The 16,992-nt window shown below is 72.6% G+C and overlaps 5 protein-coding genes across 5 annotated transcripts in view; 3 read left to right on the forward strand and 2 right to left on the reverse strand.

Moving 5' to 3' along the window:
• AURANDRAFT_70609 (hypothetical protein) overlaps positions 1–1,913 on the forward strand; it is a gene marked incomplete at both ends in the record, with an annotated part of 6,330 nt that extends 4,417 nt beyond the window's left edge. Inside the window, one exon of the mRNA XM_009034190.1 lies at positions 74–1,913. Coding sequence (XP_009032438.1) covers positions 74–1,897 — 1,824 coding nt within the window. The remainder of the gene's footprint in view (positions 1–73) is intronic.
• Positions 1,914–3,427: 1,514 nt separating this feature from the next.
• AURANDRAFT_60876 (expressed protein) lies at positions 3,428–4,492 on the reverse strand (the record flags this gene model as incomplete). Its single annotated transcript, XM_009034308.1, has 1 exon — positions 3,428–4,492. One exon carries the CDS (start codon positions 4,490–4,492, stop codon positions 3,428–3,430), a length of 1,065 nt encoding a protein of 354 aa, XP_009032556.1.
• A 464-nt stretch (positions 4,493–4,956) lies between these two features.
• AURANDRAFT_19426 (hypothetical protein) lies at positions 4,957–7,278 on the forward strand (the record flags this gene model as incomplete). Its single annotated transcript, XM_009034191.1, has 1 exon — positions 4,957–7,278. One exon carries the CDS (start codon positions 4,957–4,959, stop codon positions 7,276–7,278), a length of 2,322 nt encoding a protein of 773 aa, XP_009032439.1.
• A 3,224-nt stretch (positions 7,279–10,502) lies between these two features.
• ABC44 (hypothetical protein) lies at positions 10,503–15,972 on the reverse strand (the record flags this gene model as incomplete). Its single annotated transcript, XM_009034307.1, has 3 exons — positions 10,503–13,766; positions 14,639–15,296; positions 15,464–15,972. 3 exons carry the CDS (start codon positions 15,970–15,972, stop codon positions 10,503–10,505), a joined length of 4,431 nt encoding a protein of 1,476 aa, XP_009032555.1.
• A 167-nt stretch (positions 15,973–16,139) lies between these two features.
• The window catches only part of AURANDRAFT_60879 (hypothetical protein), a gene marked incomplete at both ends in the record, with an annotated part of 1,712 nt that continues 859 nt past the window's right edge, over positions 16,140–16,992 (forward strand). Inside the window, one exon of the mRNA XM_009034192.1 lies at positions 16,140–16,976. Coding sequence (XP_009032440.1) covers positions 16,140–16,976 — 837 coding nt within the window. The remainder of the gene's footprint in view (positions 16,977–16,992) is intronic.

The following is a 16,992-nucleotide window of genomic DNA, read 5'->3' on the forward strand; positions in this document are numbered from 1 at the left end:
GTCGGACCAGCTCCGGGCGCTCCCCGCCGACGGCCAGCGCCGCGCGGCGCGCCGCGCGGTGAGCGCCGCCAAGGGCGGGGGCAAGAAGCCCTGGTTCTCCCTCTTCAGCGCGTCCGTCGCGCGCGAGCTCGAAACCGCCGCGCGCGAGCTCGAGACCGCCGCGCGCGAGCTCGAGGCCGCGGCGGCCGACGCGGCGCCCGCGGCCGCCCCGGAGGAGCCGCCGCCCCTCGGCGGCGACTACGTCGACGTCCCCAGCGACCCCAACGCCTGGGAGCTCCCGACTCCGGCCGCCGAGCGGCCGGCGGAGGCGGCCGCGCCGGCGGACGACGAGCCCTACGACGAGGAGCCCCTCGAGCCCGAGGCCGTCGCGCCCCCGGCGCCGCCGCCGGGCCTCGCGCCGCCGCGGCCGTCCGAGCCGCCGGCGGAGCCGCCCGCGGAGCCGCCCGCGGACGACGGCTGGGAGCCCTACGACGCCGCGGCCTTCGACGACGTGCCGCGCGAGGACACGACGGGCGACGAGGCCTTCGCGGCCATGCTCGCCCGGGAGGAGCTCGAGGCCGCCGGCGGCGACGCCGCGGCGGCCCCGGGCGGCGACGCCGCGGCGGCCCCGGGCGGCGACGCCGCGGCGTTCCCGGGCGGCGAGGCGCCCGAGGCGTGGGAGGCGAACCTCGCGGCCATCGGCGGCGAGCCGGCGCCGGCCTGGGAGGGCGGCCAGCGGAGCGCGTCGCCGTCGGACGCGACGGCGAGCGACGGCGACGACGCGCCGCGGGGCCCGGTGAGCGCGTGGGGCGCGCCGCCGGCGGCGCCGCCGGGCGCCGTCACGGACGCGCAGCGCGCGTGGGGCCCGCCGCCGACGACGGGCGTCGGCCGCGCCGTCGCCGACGACGGCGCCATCCCCGCGGGGCTCGAGGACGTCGAGCGGCGCTCGAACTGCACGCTCGAGGCCATCGCCGCGGCGCTCTGCTACGCGCCGACGTTTCGCCGCCACTTCGACCGCAAGGAGCGCGAGAGGCAGCTCGCGTCGGCGTCGGCGTCGCTGCGCCGCGCCATCGAGGCCAAGGACGCCGCGGCGGAGCGGCACGGCGGCATCGACGGGCCCGGGCGGCGCGCGTTCGACGCCGCGATCGACGACCTGCGGGCCGCGCTCGCCGACGGGTCCAAGGACGCGCGCGTCGCGCGCGAGCTCGGCACGGGCGGCGCCCACCTCGACGTCGCCGAGGTCTTCGGGGTCCTCGTCGACGAGATCGGGCGCACGCACAGGGGCGAGTCGCCCGCGGCCGTGCTCCGGACCAAGGGCCGCATCGCGCAGGCGGCCTGCGCCGCGTGCGGCGCGTCCAACGGCGAGAAGCCCATCAAGCTCAGCGAGCTCGCGCGGTCCGCGACGGCGTCGGCCATCGTCCACGCGGCGAAGACGGGCCGGGCGAGGAGTCTGGAGGACGTCTACCGCGAGGCGCACCGCCACGCGGGCAAGAGCTGCGACGCGTGCGGCGCGCCGGGCGCGTGCGCGGTCGTCCACGACCTCGACAAGGTCGCCAAGGCCCTCGTGCTCTCCGTGGCCTGGTTCTCCACGGACCAGGACGCGGCCGACGTCCGCGCGTTGTTGGGGCTGGCGGCGAAGTCGCTCGACGCGCGGCGGTGCTTCGAGGACGCGACGCCCAAGGAGCCGGCGGTCCGGATGCTCCACCTCGTGGCCATGGTCACGTTCAAGGACAACCACTACACGGCCTTCGTCAAGGACAAGCACGGCCACTGGACCTGGCACGACAAGGCCGAGGCGACGGCGTGCCGGGGGTGGAAGGACGTCGTCGACCGGTGCTGCAAGACCAAGGGCGCGCCCATGCTCCCCTACCTCCTCCTCTACGACAACCCCGTCGAGGTCCCGCCGGCAGCGAGGTAAGGGGGGCGTTCTTTTGTGTTCTTTTTTAGCTGTTTCTGAAGGGGCGGGTGGTCACCAGCCGCCCGGGGGGCAGACGAAGGCGGCGATGGCGAGGAGGCAGTCGTCGGGCAGGGGGGCGCACTTGGAGACGATGGACTTGATGATCGCGCGGTGGCGGAGCACGAAACCGTCCCAGCCGCCCGCGGCGACGACGGCGTCGAACAACGCGAACGCGGCTTCGCGATAGGGCTCGCGAGGGATGCCGTCTGCGTTAGGGGGTACCGCACCGGCGCGGAGCAGGAGCTTGAGCATGGTGCGATCACCCTTGAAGAGGGCACCGCGGGCTGGTGTATAAAAATTATCGCCGCCTTCCAGGTCAGCTCCCGCGGCGATCAGCAAGCTTGCGACTTCTTTTTGTCCATCCGTAACCAGGCGCCGGCGGCGCAAAGGTGTGTATCCCGTAACAGATCCCGTAACAGCCAGGCGCAAAGGTGTGTGTCCCGGATGGTCTCGCGCATCGACAGTAGCACCAGCCTCTATCAATGCGTTCGAAGCGGCTAGACGCCCCACAAAGGCGGCATGATGCAATGCGGTCCGTCCCATAACATCTCGCCCATCCACGTCATTGCCTGACGCGATGATGGACTTGATCGTTGTCACGTCCGAGTTGCGCGCCGAGTAGTGAAGCCGCGGCAAGGCCATCGTTCGCGGGTCTTCCAGGGGCCGCGGCTGCGGCGCGAGTCCGATGCCCGGGCTGCACGAGACAATGATGCATTCAAGGTTGCCAAAATGCCGACGCTCGATTTTGGCCAAGCCGTCGCACGGCCGATGGACTTCCTCGACGCGACGCCCGAGGTCGCGTCGCTGAACCAGTACTGGTACAGCGCTCGCACCCTCGCCGCCCTCGTCGCCGAGCTCGAGTCCGGCGCCTGCGGCCTGCGCGTCGCCTTTTTGTCGACGCCGAGCGTCTACTTCTCGCTGCCGGAGGCGTCGGCCGTGCGCCAGGCGTCCTACTGCTTCGACTACGACGACCAGTGGAACGGCGACCCGCGCTTCCGCTTCTTCGACTTCAACAGCGAGAAGATCGACGCGGATCTGGAGCACGCGTTCGACTGCGTCGTCGTCGATCCGCCTTTTATAACCCGCGACGTCTGGGCCAAGTACGCGGCCTGCGCGCAGTCCGCGCTGAAGCCCGGCGGCGGCAAGCTGATCTTGACCACCGTCGGCGAGAACGAGGCCATGCTGCGGCGCGTCCACGGCGCGCTCGGCGACGCGCTCCGGAAGACGCCGTTCATGCCGGCGATGCAGGACGCGAAGCTGCCCTACCAGTACTCGCTCTTCGTCAACTACGACCTCGGCGCCGCCTCGCACCTCGCGGCCTGGAACGACGAGGTGCCCGACGAGTTCCGCGCGTCGAACGCGGAACGGATGGCCGACGAGGCGCCCGACCGGGCCCAGGGCGAGGCGCCCGTCGGCGGCGCGGGCCTCAGCTTCGAGGAGCTCCTCGAGCGCGAGCTCCAACGGGAGGCCGCGCGGGCCTAACACGAAATTTTACGCCGCGGGGTAGGGCGCGCCGCCGAGGCGCGGGAGCACGATCACGGTCCCGAGCAGCAGCGCCCACAGCGTCGCGAAGGCGGCGATGCCCGGCCCGTAGGCCGCGTGCATCAACAAACACGGCTCGTCGATGCCCGCCCGGGCCGGCCCGCAGGCGTCGAGCCCGAACTTGGCGTCGAACTTGTCCTCGGCGATGTATCTGAGCGCGGGCGTGAACGCGAGGCACGCCAGGGTCATGGGCTCGATGGACGACCAGGCGAAGGCCATGCGCGCCTCGCGCCGCCGCCGCGACGCGCGGTGCGGGTCAGTGGCCAGAAACGCCGCGTGGGACAGCGCGAAGGCCGCGAGCGGCGCGCCGACGCCCATCGCCAGGAAGCAGAGCGCCGCGAGCCACCAGGCCAGGTAGGAACTATTGTCCCGGGCGACCTTGGTCACCAAATTCCGGAAGACGTCGACGACCGTGACGGGCGACGCGCGCTCGACGCCGTAGACGCCGAACTTTGGCTGGTCGACGAGGAACTCCGCGAGGAAACCGTCGTAGTGCACCCTCGCCACCGGCGACGACAGCGCGACGGCGTAGAGGCCCCCGAAGGCGACGAACGACGCGCCGGAGACGATCAGGCGAACCCGCCGCGCGAGCTTGCGGCCGCGGTGCGCGCGCTTCTCCGCCGTCCGCTTCTCGACGCCCCTTCCTTCCCTCGCGGCCTCGGCCTCGAGCCGCAGGCACGTGATGCTCCAGAGGCTCACCATGTTGCCGACGACGGAGCAGAGGAACGCCGCCAACAATACCCCGCCGATGCGCACGACGACCTCCGCGGCGGCCGCGCCGCCGGGCGGCGCGCGCGCCTCGAATCCCAGGAGGTCCACGGAGTACATCTGGATGAAGAAGCCCGACAGGGCCGTCTTCCCCAGGACCTCCTGCCGCAGGATCATCGTGCTCCGCGCCGCGTCGCTCATCTTCAGGAAGTAGCAGGCCGCGAGCGCCGCGAAGCGCGTCGCGGGCTGGACCACGCCCGCGCCGAGCATAAGAACGCCCAGCGGCTTGGCGCCGATCTGCCACATGGACGTGGCCTGGGCCGTGAGCGTCTCCCCCGTCTGGATCTTGTCGATCTCCACGGCGTCGCCGACGCGCACGTGGGCGACGAGCTGGCTGATGGCACTGCAGCCCGTGATGGGCACGGCGAGCAGCCCGGCCTGGAGGAAGATGAGCAGGGGGACGACGACGCGCATGGACCTGCGCCGGACGTCGTGGCAGAGGCGCGTCCGTACCTCCTCGGGGGCGTCGGCGTCCGCCTCCAGCAGCGGCTCTCGCTGGATCGAGACCTCCATGCTCCCAGGAAGACAATTTCAGAGGTTCAAGGACCACTGCATCTTGCAGGCCAAAATTACACGCGGCGACCTCGTCGCCGTCGAGCGCCTCGTCTGTGTGCGCGCGCGCCGCGCGCCGCCGCTTCGCCGCGCCGCCGCCGCTTCGTCGAGCCGCCGCCGCGCCGCCCGTCGCGGCCGCGCCGCGCCGCCTCCGACCCATGGACATCTCGAGCATCCAGGCGCAGGAGGAGCGCGACGGCGTGCGGCTGTCGTGGAACGTGTGGCCGAGCAGCCGCCTCGAGGCGACGCGCATCGTCATCCCCATCGGCGCCCTCTACACGCCCCTGAAGCCCATCGGGAACCCGCCCCCGCTCATCTACGACCCCATCCGCTGCAACGGGTGCGGCGCGCTGCTCAACCCCTACTGCCAGGTCGACTACCGGACGAAGCTCTGGACCTGCCCCTTCTGCCTCGGGCGGAACCACTTCCCGCCGCACTACGCCGAGAACATCACGGAGACGAACCTGCCGGCGGAGCTCATCCCCCAGTTCACGACCGTCGAGTACGAGCTGCAGGCGCGGGGCGCGGGCCCGCCCGTCTTCCTCTTCGTGCTCGACACGTGCCTCCCCGAGTCCGAGCTGGATAGTCTGAAGGACTCGATCCAGCAGACGCTGAACCTGCTGCCGGAGAACGCGCTCGTGGGCTTGATCACCTTCGGCGCGCACGTGCTCGTGCACGAGATCGGCTTCGGCGAGTGCCACAAGTCCGTCGCGTTCCGCGGCGCCAAGGACTACACGACGCAGCGCGTCCAGGAACTGTTGAACGTGTCCGGCGCGGCGCGCGGCGGCCAGGGCGCGGCCCAGCCCCAGGGCCAGCAGCAGCAGGCCGCGGGCGGCCGCGAGCCGGCGATCGGCCGCTACCTGATGACCGTCGGCGACTGCTCCTTCACCGTCGAGTCCATCCTGGAGGACCTGCAGAAGGACCCCTGGCCCGTGCCGGGGGACCAGCGGTCCGCGCGGTGCACGGGCGCGGCGCTGGCCGTGGCCGTGGGCCTGCTCGAGGCGTCCGCGCCGCGGCAGGGCGCGCGCGTCATGCTCTTCGTGGGAGGCCCGTCGACGGTGGGCCCGGGCATGGTCGTCGACAAGGCGCGGTCCGAGGACATGCGGTCCCACCAGGATATCGTGAAGGGCAACTGCCCCCACCTCAAGGCGGCGACGAAGTTCTACGGCGGGCTGGCGGATCGCGCGTCGGCGAACGGGCACGTCGTCGACTGCTTCGCGTGCTCCCTGGACCAGGTGGGGTTGCACGAGATGCGCACGCTCATCGACAAGACGGGCGGCGTGTCCATCCTCGGCGACTCCTTCACGCAGAGCGTCTTCAAGGAGAGCCTGCGGCGCGTCTTCCGGCGCCACGCGGCCGACGCGCCGGGGCCCAACGCGGGCGCTTTAGTCATGGGCTTCGGCGCGACCCTCGAGATCATCACGTCCCGCGAGTTCAAGATCGCCGGCGCCATCGGGCCCTGCGCGTCCCTCAAGAAGGGCAAGAGCCCCTACGTCGCGGACACGGAAATCGGCCAGGGCGGCACGAACGCGTGGACGATCGGCGGCATCGACCCGACGACGACGGTGGCCGTCTACTTCGAGATCACGAACGCGGGCAACCAGCCCATGCCCGCCCACAAGCGGCGCTACGCCCAGTTCATCACGCAGTACCAGCACGCGAACGGCCGCTACCGCCTCCGGTCGACGACGCTCTGCGGCGCGTGGCAGCCCGACCCCAACGACTCGGCGCCCGTCGCGCGGTCCTTCGACCAGGAGGCGGCGGCCGTGCTCATGGCGCGCGTCGCCGTGCACCGCACGGAGACGGAGGAGGTGCCGGACATATTGCGGTGGGTCGACCGGTCGCTCATCCGTTTGTGCGCGAAATTCGCGGACTACCGCAAGGACGACCCGTCGTCCTTCCGGCTGCCCCACGAGTTCGCCGTCTATCCCCAGTTCGTCTTCAACCTGCGCCGGTCCCAGTTCCTCCAGCTCTTCAACTCGTCGCCCGACGAGGCGTCGTACTATCGGATGGTGCTCACGCGCGAGAACGCGTCGAACTCGCTGGTCATGATCCAGCCGACGCTCATGTCCTACTCCTTCCAGGCGCCGCCCCAGCCGGCCATGCTCGACGCGTCGAGCGTGCGGCCCGACGTCATCCTCCTCCTCGACACGTTCTTCTACGTCATCGTCTTCCACGGAGAGACGATCGCCGCGTGGCGCGACCAGGGCTACCAGGACCACGAGGAGCACGTCCACTTCAAGAACCTGCTCCACCAGCCCCTCGAGGACGCCAACGCCATCATGGACGCGCGCTTCCCCGTGCCGCGCTACATCATCGCGGACCAGCACAAGTCCGAGGCCCGCTTCCTCATCTGCAAGCTGAACCCGTCCGTGACCCACAACTCCACGGACATCCACGCGGGCCAGGTCATCCCCACCGACGACGTCTCCCTCAAGGTCTTCATGGAGCACCTCATGAAGCTCTCCGTCGAGAGCTAGAGGGCCACCCCTCATCATCCCCCGCCCCCCCTGCCTCGCGGGCGCGCGTTACTCCATCCGCGCCCGCACCTTGGGGGCGATGGGTCGTGCGCGGTGTGCTTCGTAAATTGCCGAATTGGCGCGTCGTGGCGCGCTCGAGCCGCCGGGTCGGCGCGGCGCCGCCGGGCTCGTCCAGGGTCTTGGCCGGGGCGCGCCTAGGCGGCCGCGGGCTTGTCGTCGCGGAGCATCTTGTCCGCGGACGTCGCGGAGATCTCCTGGCCCTTGCCCATGTCCGGCAGGGGCCCGATGACGTCTTCCCAGTAGTGCTGGTCGTAGGCCTTGTTGCCCGCGTTGTAGGCGATGGCCTTGTCGATGTTGTCCTTCGTCGAGAAGGAGAGGCCGACGGGGTACTCGGCCCCGAGGCCGCCCTTGAGGTTGGGGATCATGGTGAAGAGCACGCGCGTCGGGATCCAGGAGAGGAGCGTCTTGGGGAAGTGCGCGACGTGGCCCATGTCGTAGTCGTTGAACCAGCGGAGGCTCCAGAGCTGGTCCGCGTTGTCCTCGGCCGTGTACTCGAAGGCGCTGAGGAACGCGGGCGCGGAGTAGTACTGGAGGTCGCCGACCTTGGCGAAGGCCGACGCGATGGCCGGGTTGCGGCCGGGCTGGACCCAGCGCTTCGACATCCAGATCATGGGCGGGCCGGGGTAGTTGCCGCCGTCGAAGCCCTTGTGCGGCGCCGTCTTCATGAAGCCGCGGGGCAGCGTGCCGTACTCGTAGGCGACGCCCGTCTTCGCGAGCGCGTCCTTGGTCTCCTGCTCGCGGAGGCCGAAGACGGCGCCGAAGCCCTTGTCGTCGGTGTAGCACGCGTCGACGGCCGCGTCGGGCTCCGCGACGACCTTGGCCAGGTCGTCGGGCGAGTCGTACCAGGCGACCTGGAGGCACGTCGACTCGCGGCTCTTGTCGATGAAGGAGAAGAAGGCGCGCACGCCCGCGCTGCCCTGCTGGACCTTCTTCGCGTAGGGGTCGTACGCGGCCTTGTACGCCGCGACGTCCTTCACGGGGCGGATCGTGAGCGTGACGACGCCGCTCGCCGCGCGGCTCGGCTTGCTCTGGTCCGGGAACTTGACGTCGCGGCCGCAGAGCTTGTCGCAGCCCAGCCAGACCGCGCCGGCGGCGGGGATGACGCAGCCCTTGCCGCAGGCGGAGCCGAGGAAGGGCAGCAGGAAGCAGTCGACGAAGCCCTCGCAGCCCCCGCGGCAGCCCAAATAGCACCTACCAAGCACGTCGGTAACGATTTTTCATCGTTTTCCCACCCGAAATCTCTCGAAAATCGTCACAGCCGCAGGACGCTGAAATGCACCCCGGGTCGTGGGGGCCCATCGGGCAGCCGCATTCGCCCATGGTCGTCGGGTGGGTGGCGCGCGTCGGGCAGGTGGTCGGGTTTTGGGCAGGAAGGCAGCGACGGGTGGTCCACGCGGCCGACACCTAAGCGGGCAAGATCGGTTTAACTGCACTGTAAATGCATCGTTGAAGGCTTCCGTGAAGGTGCCGTTGTCACGGCCAGCTAATGGAGCGCTGACTTCGTGAAAGCAAGCGCCGTTGTCAGGGCACGCGAAGTAATGAAGCGCTCCCGGGCCCAGGCGCGGCTCGTGAGCCGGGGCCCGAGCCTGGGCGCCGCGGAGACCGCCGAGCACGACCCGAGCCTGGGCGCCGCGGAGACCGCCGAGCACGACTCCGACTCCGAGCACGATTCGACCCTGGATCTCATTCCTTCGCTCGAGCACACCGTGGCGTCGCTCGGCGATGCGCCCGTGAGCTGCCTGACGCCGACGCGGCGCGCGGCCATTTCGCGGAGCATCGCCGGCCTGGCGCGGCTCCTGCGCACGGCGGACGAGGCGACGCAGGCGAAGCGCGTCCGGAAGGTCGTGGCGACCGTCGACGCGGGCGCGTTCGTCGGCGGCTCGGCGCTCCGGTTCCTGCCGTCGAACGCCGTCGCGGAGGCGTTCTCGTTCCTCGAGGCCTGGGATTTCCGGACGCTCGACGGCGTGAAATTGTTCCGCCGGGGCCCGCCGGAGGCCGTGTGCATCCGCGCGGTCGACGCCGCGTGCCACGCCGCGCTCCGGCGGCGCGGGTGCCTCCCGGGCGGCGCCGCGTTCGCGTTCTACGGCGACCGCCGCCCCTGGACCGTCCTCGCCGCCCTCGACGGCGCGCTCCTCGGCCTGACCTTTTATCGGTCCCACTTCGCGGAGGGATTGAGCGAAGATCCCACCTTCGACGATCTCCGGGAAAACCTGCGGTCGCGGAACCCCGGAGGCTGGGGTCGCGCGTACGCGCCCTACGCGCGCCGCTTGGAGGAGTCGGTCATCAACGCGCACCTCCTCTTCCTCGCGGAGTGGCCCCGGCGCGTAGTCAACGTGCGGTTCGGCGCGTACGACTTCAGCCGGACTAGGAGCGCGGTGGACGCGTTCTGCCAGGGCGACCGGTGCGGCGACTCGTCGGAGGTGCTGCGCCGCTTCGAGATGACGCTGCTGCCCGCGTGCGTCCACGCCGCGATGACGCGGGCGACCGAGAGCGAGGATCTCGGCTACCGCGAGGACATGCTCATCGCCCTGAATCGGTTCCTGGGCTCCACGATCATCGGCAAGCAGCTCGACAAGTCGCGGGGCGCCGCGTCGGCGCTCGGCCGCGTCAACTGGGCGGGCGCGCACATCCTGCGCTCGCTCGCGCGGCTCGCGCGCGATCCCCGGCGGCCGCCGGGCGACAGGGCGGCCGTCGCGTTCCTCGCGTCCGACTACACCTTTTCCCTCAAGGACAAGCTCGCGCAGTCCGCGGCGCACACCGAGCTGCTCTTCGCGGACCCGGACGTCCGCTGGCTCCTCGAGGACTTCTTCTCCTTCGTCGCCCGCGACGAGTCGACCGTCGCGTACCCGGAGGAGTGCAAGACCGCGAGCGGGCTCGACATATTTCGGTTCGTCGACTCCGTGCTCCTGAGGTCCCGGTCGCCCGAGAAGATCGCCTCGCTCCTCGTCGAGCTCGGCGCGCTCGAGGCCTGCGACCTGCTCACGCAGCTCGAGTTCCGCCAGCGCCGCGGCTTCGAGTACTCCAGCTCCTGCGCGCACGTGAAGAAGATGCTCCTGCGGGCCCTCGCGGATCCGTCGCCGCTCGGCGAAGGCGCCCGCGCCTACACGAGTGGCCTACAATTGTAGCTCGATTCAAGTGTTACAAGCATCGGCTACTGACAAGACTCACGCGCGCCGCGCGGCGGCGAGCAGGCGGGGCGCGGCGAGGCCCGCGGCCGCGAGCCCCGCGGCCCAGAGGGCGAGGGCGAGCGCGTCCGCGCGGGGCACGGCCGCGCGGTCGCCGCGGAGGCCCGCGAGGCGGAGGAGCGCGTCGCGCGCGAAGGCCGTCGGCAGGCCGCGCAGGACCGGCGCGAGGACGCCGCCGAGGTCCGCGGCGCCGGAGAGGTGGACCAAAGCCGCGAGCGGCGCGAGCGCGTGGGCCGCGGCGAGGTCCGACCGCGCCGCGGCGCCGAGCAGCGCGGCCGCGACCGCGGCGCACGCTCCGAGCGCGCCGGCGACGAGCGCCGCGAGGACCGTGTCGCCCGGCCCGGCGCGGACCCCCAACAACACCCAGGCGACGGGGAAGCCCGCGAGGGCCGCGACCAGGGCCGAGGCGGCGTGGACGGCGCCGCGCGCGGCGGCGGCCGCGGTCGCGGTCATGGCGCCGTCGGCGACGTCGCGGCGCAGCGCGGCCCCGTCGCGGCCCGGCAGCAGGGCCTGGGCCGCCGCGAGGGACGCGCCGGCGACGAGGGCGACGTAGAGGCCCAGCGCCGGCTCGTCGCCGAACGTCGCGCCCACCAAGGCCATGAGGCAGGACGACGCGATGACGTAGTCCGCGGCGTCCGCCCTGCCCGCCGCCGCGAGGCGCCGGACCGCGACGGCGAACTGGAAGAGGAAGCCCGGGCCCGGCGCGGGCCGCTCGAGGGCCGCGGCGCCCTCGGGCGGCGCCTTTGGGCCCTTGCGCGGAAGCCGCGGCGCGGCCTCCGCCGCGTCCAAGACGAGGACCGCGGCGCGCACGGGGTCGTCGTCGCGCGCCGCCGGCGCGCCCATGTCGTCCAGGAACCGCTCGACGTCCCCGGGCGCCGCGCAGCGGACGAGCCGGCCCCGGGCCATCAGAGCGACGCCGTCGAGCTGCGTCGCGAGGCGGTGCGGCAGCGCGTTATCGCAGAAGAGCACCGTCTTCCGCGCGCGCCGCGCGGCGGCGACGAGGGCGCCGACGAGATCCGCCTGGCCCGCGCCGTCGACGCCGCCGAGGCCCGCGACGCAGAGGCAGGGCCGGTCCTCGAGGAGCGCGACGGCGAAACCCGCGCGGTCGCGCGCGGCGCGCGGCGCGGGCGCCGCGTCGAGGTGGCGCCCGTCGACGCGGACCGCGCGCGCGACGGCCTCGACGCGCGCGGCGCGGCGCTCCCGGGCCCAGGCCGCCGGCGTCCGCAGGAGCGCCGCGAGCGTCAGCGCCTCGCGGAGCGTCGCGCCCGGCGGGATCTCGTCGCCGCCGCGGCCGCCCTCGCAGAAGGCGACGAGGCCCCGGCGCGCGGCGGCGTCCGCGGGCTCGCCGCCGAGGAGCACGGCCCCGCGGGCCGCGGTGCGGCCGGCGACGGCGCGCAGCAGCACGGCCGCGCCGGAGCCGCGCGGCCCGACGAGCGCCGTGATCGACCCCGCGCCGAAGTCCGCCGTCGCCCCCCGCAGGCCCTCGCAGGCCAGGTCCTTCACGGCGACGCGCAGCGGCTTGGACCGCACGTGGGCCAGGTCGACGACGGACGTGCCGTAGCCGCGGCCCTTGTCCGGCGCGCGGCCGTCGTCCGCCGGCGGCGGCGGCGGCGCCGCGGCCGCGGCCGCGACCGCGGGCGCGGCCAGGGCCGCGAGCGCCGCGCAGACGCCGGCGGCGGCGAGGCCGGACCGCCAGGGCGCGCCGTCCCTCGTCAGCGCCGCGGACGCCCAGGCGACGACGTTGAAGGCTTTCAGCGCGGGCGCGCCGGACCGCGCGAGCGCCGCGGAAAAAAGAGCGATGACCTGCAGCAGCGTCGCCGCCCGCGACGCCGACGAAAAGGCGCAGGAGACCACAAGGCCCAGGGCGCTCCCCGTGACGTACTGGAGGCCCAGCGCGGGGAGCCACGCGATGATCCGCGGGGTTTTGTGAGTGGCGTACGCCGGCAATCGCAGCCAGGGGTAGAGCGCGATCAGACGGTAGGCGCCGAAGCCCGCGACGAGGACCGCCGCGAAGCAGCCGAACTGGAGCATCGCTAGAAGCAGGTGCGCGGCGGCGAGCGCCTTCGCGGGAACGACGCCGTCGCGGATTTCCGCCGCGGCCGCGGCGCGGTCCGCGATGGCCGCGGCCGCCGCGGGCGCGGCGGCGAGCTGGAGCACGGCGACGGCGTAGGGCGCGCCGCAGGTGCCGTCGCCCGCGAGGGCGAGGAAGACCGCGAGCGCGAGCGCGGCCGCGTACGCCGCGCGGCCGCGAGACCCGTCGACGAGCCACGCGTGCGTCGCGCGCAGAAAGACGACCCGGAGCACGGCGACGAACGGCGGCGCCGGCGGCGACGCCACGCTCGAGGCCACGAGGGGCACGGGCTCGAGGACGCCCGTCGCCGGCGACGCGTCGGACCACGCGCGGAGCCACGGGCCCTCGGATCGGTCGAGCGCCCTTAAAAAGGCGTCCGCGGGCCGCTCGCGGCTCGGGGCCACGAGGCCCTGGCGCTCGACGTAGGCGCGCAGCGACGCCGCCTCCCCGAAAAAGGCCACGCGGCCCTTGCGGAGCACGAGGAGCCGCGCGGCGCCGTCCGCGAAGCCGTCGGCGGGCGTCGACGTGGCACAGGCGATCGTGCGCCCGGCGCCCGCGGCGCGCGCGAGGCCCGCGGCGAGCGCGGCGCAGCCCACGGCGTCGAGGCCCCTCGTCGCGTCGTCCAGAAGGACGACGGGCCGGCCGCTGAGGCAGCCCGCGGCCGCGGCGACGAGGCGGCCCGCGGCGCCCGCGTCCGCGACCCTCGCGTCCCTGAGCGGCTCCAGACGAAAGAGGGCCATGGCCGCGTCGGCGCGGCCGAGCTGGGCGGCGCCGTCGCCGCCGCCGGCGAGCATGGACGCGTAGTAGAGCGCCTGCTTGATCGTGAGGCAGGACGCGAACGGCGTCGCCGCGCCGCCGATGAGGCGGCACGCGCGGCCGGCCTCGTGCAGGCCGCTGCCGTTGAAGAGGATGGACCCGCGGAAGGCGTGGCGCCCGCAGACGGCCTCGAGGAGCGTCGACGCGCCCGAGTCGTGGCCCCCGACGACGGCCGTGACCTCGTCGGGGAGGAAGCGCCCGTTGATGCGCTTCAAATTGCCGCAGCCCTCGACGTTGACGAGCTCGACGACGACGCCGCCGCAGGCGCCGGCCTCGAGGTCCGCCGCGGAGGCCATGCCGGGCCGGAGGCAGCGCGCGAACAGAGCCAAGGGGCAGCCCGAACGCGAGACGATTCCCTCGGACGCAATCGGGAATTCCTAAAAGCTCAATGTGAGATCTTGATCTTCATCGTTACGTCAACGCCGTCGCTATATGCTATGGAGGACGCCTCGACTCCGGCTGCCCAGCCCGGCGGCGACGACGCGATGGCATCGGAGCCGACAGAATCGGGCACGCGCAAGCGCCAGAGGAGCGCTGCGGGCGGCTTCGCCGAGACCCTGGGTCGCGAAATCCTCGTTCAGGCGCGCGAGCTCGACGAGGCGAGTGGCGTAAAGTTCGGAGTGCCAAGCCCGATTTCGCCCAATACTGCCGACCATTGGATCTCACGACGACAAATGAGCGCCGGACGAGTGGTCTACGCAGTCAGCGTGCTGACCGGCAACAGACGTGTGGAGATGACGTTCGGGAACGCAGCGAACGCGGCGCGCTGTTTCATGACCACGATTTGCGGGCCTGTACCACGCTATGTGTCACTGTATGCTTTCAAGGACTGGACGATCCGAATACCGGTTCTGAAGCTCGCTGTGGGCTTCAACACGACAAGATCCGTTCCTGACTATTCAGAACTAAAATTACAAGCATATCTGGAAGACCGCAAAATTGCTGCTGCGCAGTTCGCTGAGGTCGTCAGGCTCCTCGAGGACTCCGTCGGTTTCAGCGGCTACGTCTAGGCTAAGTAGATTCACCCGAAAGACCCCTCAGAGCCGATCGGCGCGTCGCCCCGGGTGGGCCGCGCCGACGTCGACGGCCCGTCGCACCTCGAGAGAATAGGGGAAGCGCCCAGCCTGTACCCCTACCTATGCCCCGCGCCGTCGCGCGCAGGATGCTCTCCGGAGGCACGCCCCCGCGCCTAGGAGGGCGCGCCGCCGATCATCTTCTGGGGGCGGACCTTGTTCTCGCGGAACTTGTCCGTCTTGAAGAGCGAGGGCCACTCGAAGCCGCCCTGGCCCGGCGTGCCCGTCGTCGCGGAGATCTTCGTCATCTCGATCTTGAGGACGCCGTCGTCGAGGTGCCAGACCGTGCCCTGGTTCTCGATCTCGCCGTAGAGGTCGCCGCGGAGGAGCACGGTGTCGAGCTTCTTGGGCTCCGGCGCGGTCACGAGCTTCCGCGGCGCGGACGACGCGACCCGGGACGCGTCGCGGCGCGCGGCGTGGCCGAAGGAGTTGGCGCCGAGGGCCTTGCCGCGCCGCGGCGCCGCGGCGGCCGCGGCCGCGGCGTCCGACGACTGGCCCGTGCCGCTGCCGGACGCGTTGAGCGCCGTGAGGAAGTTGAGCGCGTCCTCGAGGCGGTCCTCGGCCGCCGCGAGCTTGAGGTCGTCGCGGAGCGCGTCGATCACGCCCGGCGCGAGGGCGTGGCGCGATCCGTTCTTCGCCGCGGCGCCCGTGACGTCGAGCATGACCGCGCGCGAGCACTTGGACCAGACGCTCCGGAGGCGGTCCCGGAGGTCGATGGCCTCCTCGTACTGGCCCTTGTCCTTCAGCGCCTCGAGCTCGTTTCGGATGTCCATGGCCTTGGCGCGCTCGCCCTTGGCGAACATGGACGTGTACCTGGGCAGCACAAGGGTGCGACATGCCCAACTTCAAAGGCTCCGATCTCGGTCGTGTTCCGCTCGTTTCGGCTGATTTTTGGACGAGCGATCATCTCTCGGAGCGCTCTCGAAGCGTGGGTGCTGTTTCCGGAACGCGCGCGCGCGGAACACTCACGTTGAAGCGACGTTGAATCGCCCTTGTGCCGCCCGGACGCGTACGACACGTAGCGGTCGCCGATGGCGACGGGCTCGGGCGGCGGCGGCGGCGTCGCCGCCTCCGGGGCCGCGGCCGCCGCCTCGGGCGCCGTGGGGAGGGCCTTGGGGTGCCAGCCGGAGTCGGCGCCCTCCGTCGTCGACAGGAGCTTCACCTCGATGAGCTGGCGGAGCGTCTTGACCTTGAGCCGCTCGCGCTTCGTGCCCGCGGGGAGCTGGATGTGGACGTGGACCTCGTTGCCGAGGCACTCGCCGAGGTCGTTCCAGTCCGTCCACTGCCACGTGCACGACTTGACCATGCGGCCCGACTTGAGGATGGCGCGCTTCTCCTCCTCCTGCTCGCGCCGGATCTTCTTCATGTTCTTGAGCTTTTGCTGGAGCCGCGGGTTGTTGACGCAGGCCTTCTGGAGCATGGGGTCCAGGTCCTTGCCATCGAACTTGTCCTCCTTGTCGCTGTCGCTGTCGCTGTCGGAGTCGGACATGGCGGCGACGGCGCCCTAGACGACTTCTATGCGCGCCACTGGAGCGGGCGGGCTGCACCTGGGCCGCACCGTGGATTTTTTCGGTCGACGGTGCAGCCCGATCGTTTCTCTACATGGTGGAGAGCGCCGGAGAAGCCGAGGCCGTCGCCCGCGACTACCTGCAGGTCATGGCCTGGTGGAACACGCTCGAGATCACGGACGCGACGTCGACGACGCGCTTCCGGACGCAGACCGACGAGGAGCGGCTCCAGGCGGCGCTCGCGCTCGTCGCCGCCTACCTGCGCGGCGGCGCGACGGCGACGCTCGTGCTGCCCGTGTCGCTGGGCCTCGACGACGACTGCTGGCGGCGCTTCGGCGACCTCGTCGGCGGCGCGGGCTGCGTCGTGCGCCGGCGCGAGGTCGACGCGCGCGCCGCGGGCGCCGCCGCGGCCGGCCGCCGCCGGCGCGCGTACGAGATGACCGTCGACGCGTCGGCCCAGGTGCGGCGCCAGTTCGCGACGGCCTGGAGGCTCTCGGCGCACGCCATGGCCGTCGCCAAGGCCCGGGCCGCGCCGAAGCGCGCGCGGCGCGCCGCGGGGGACGCCGCCGCCGGGCGGTCGCGGACGCCGAGCCCGCCGCCGGGCCCGCCGCCGCCGACGCGCGAGCCGCCGTCGCCCGAGCTCGGCACGGAGTCCCTGGCGCGGGACTCCGTCGACGTCGCCCGCTTCGACGTCGACGCGGAGCCGGCTCCCGCGGTGCCCGAGTCGCCCGCGCCGCCGCGGCCGCCGCGCGCCGCGTCGCCCGCGGAGGCCGCCGCGGCCGCGGGCGCCGTCGCGGCGCGCCTCGCCGCGCGCGCGGTCGCCGGCGGCCTGCGCCGCGCGAGGACGCGCGCCGCGGCGGCCCGCGCCGCCGAGCGGCGCCACCCGGCGCGCGTCGTCGCGGGCGCGGCCGCGGCGGCCGGCGAGCGCGGCGACGCGCGCGCGCCCTGGCTCGCGCGGCTCGCGGGCGCCGGCGCCGCCGCGGCGGTGCCGGAGACGCTCG

The sequence above is a fragment of the Aureococcus anophagefferens genome (assembly GCF_000186865.1).
Source record: "Aureococcus anophagefferens unplaced genomic scaffold AURANscaffold_1, whole genome shotgun sequence".
In the NCBI taxonomy this organism is placed as follows: Eukaryota; class Pelagophyceae; order Pelagomonadales; family Pelagomonadaceae; genus Aureococcus; species Aureococcus anophagefferens.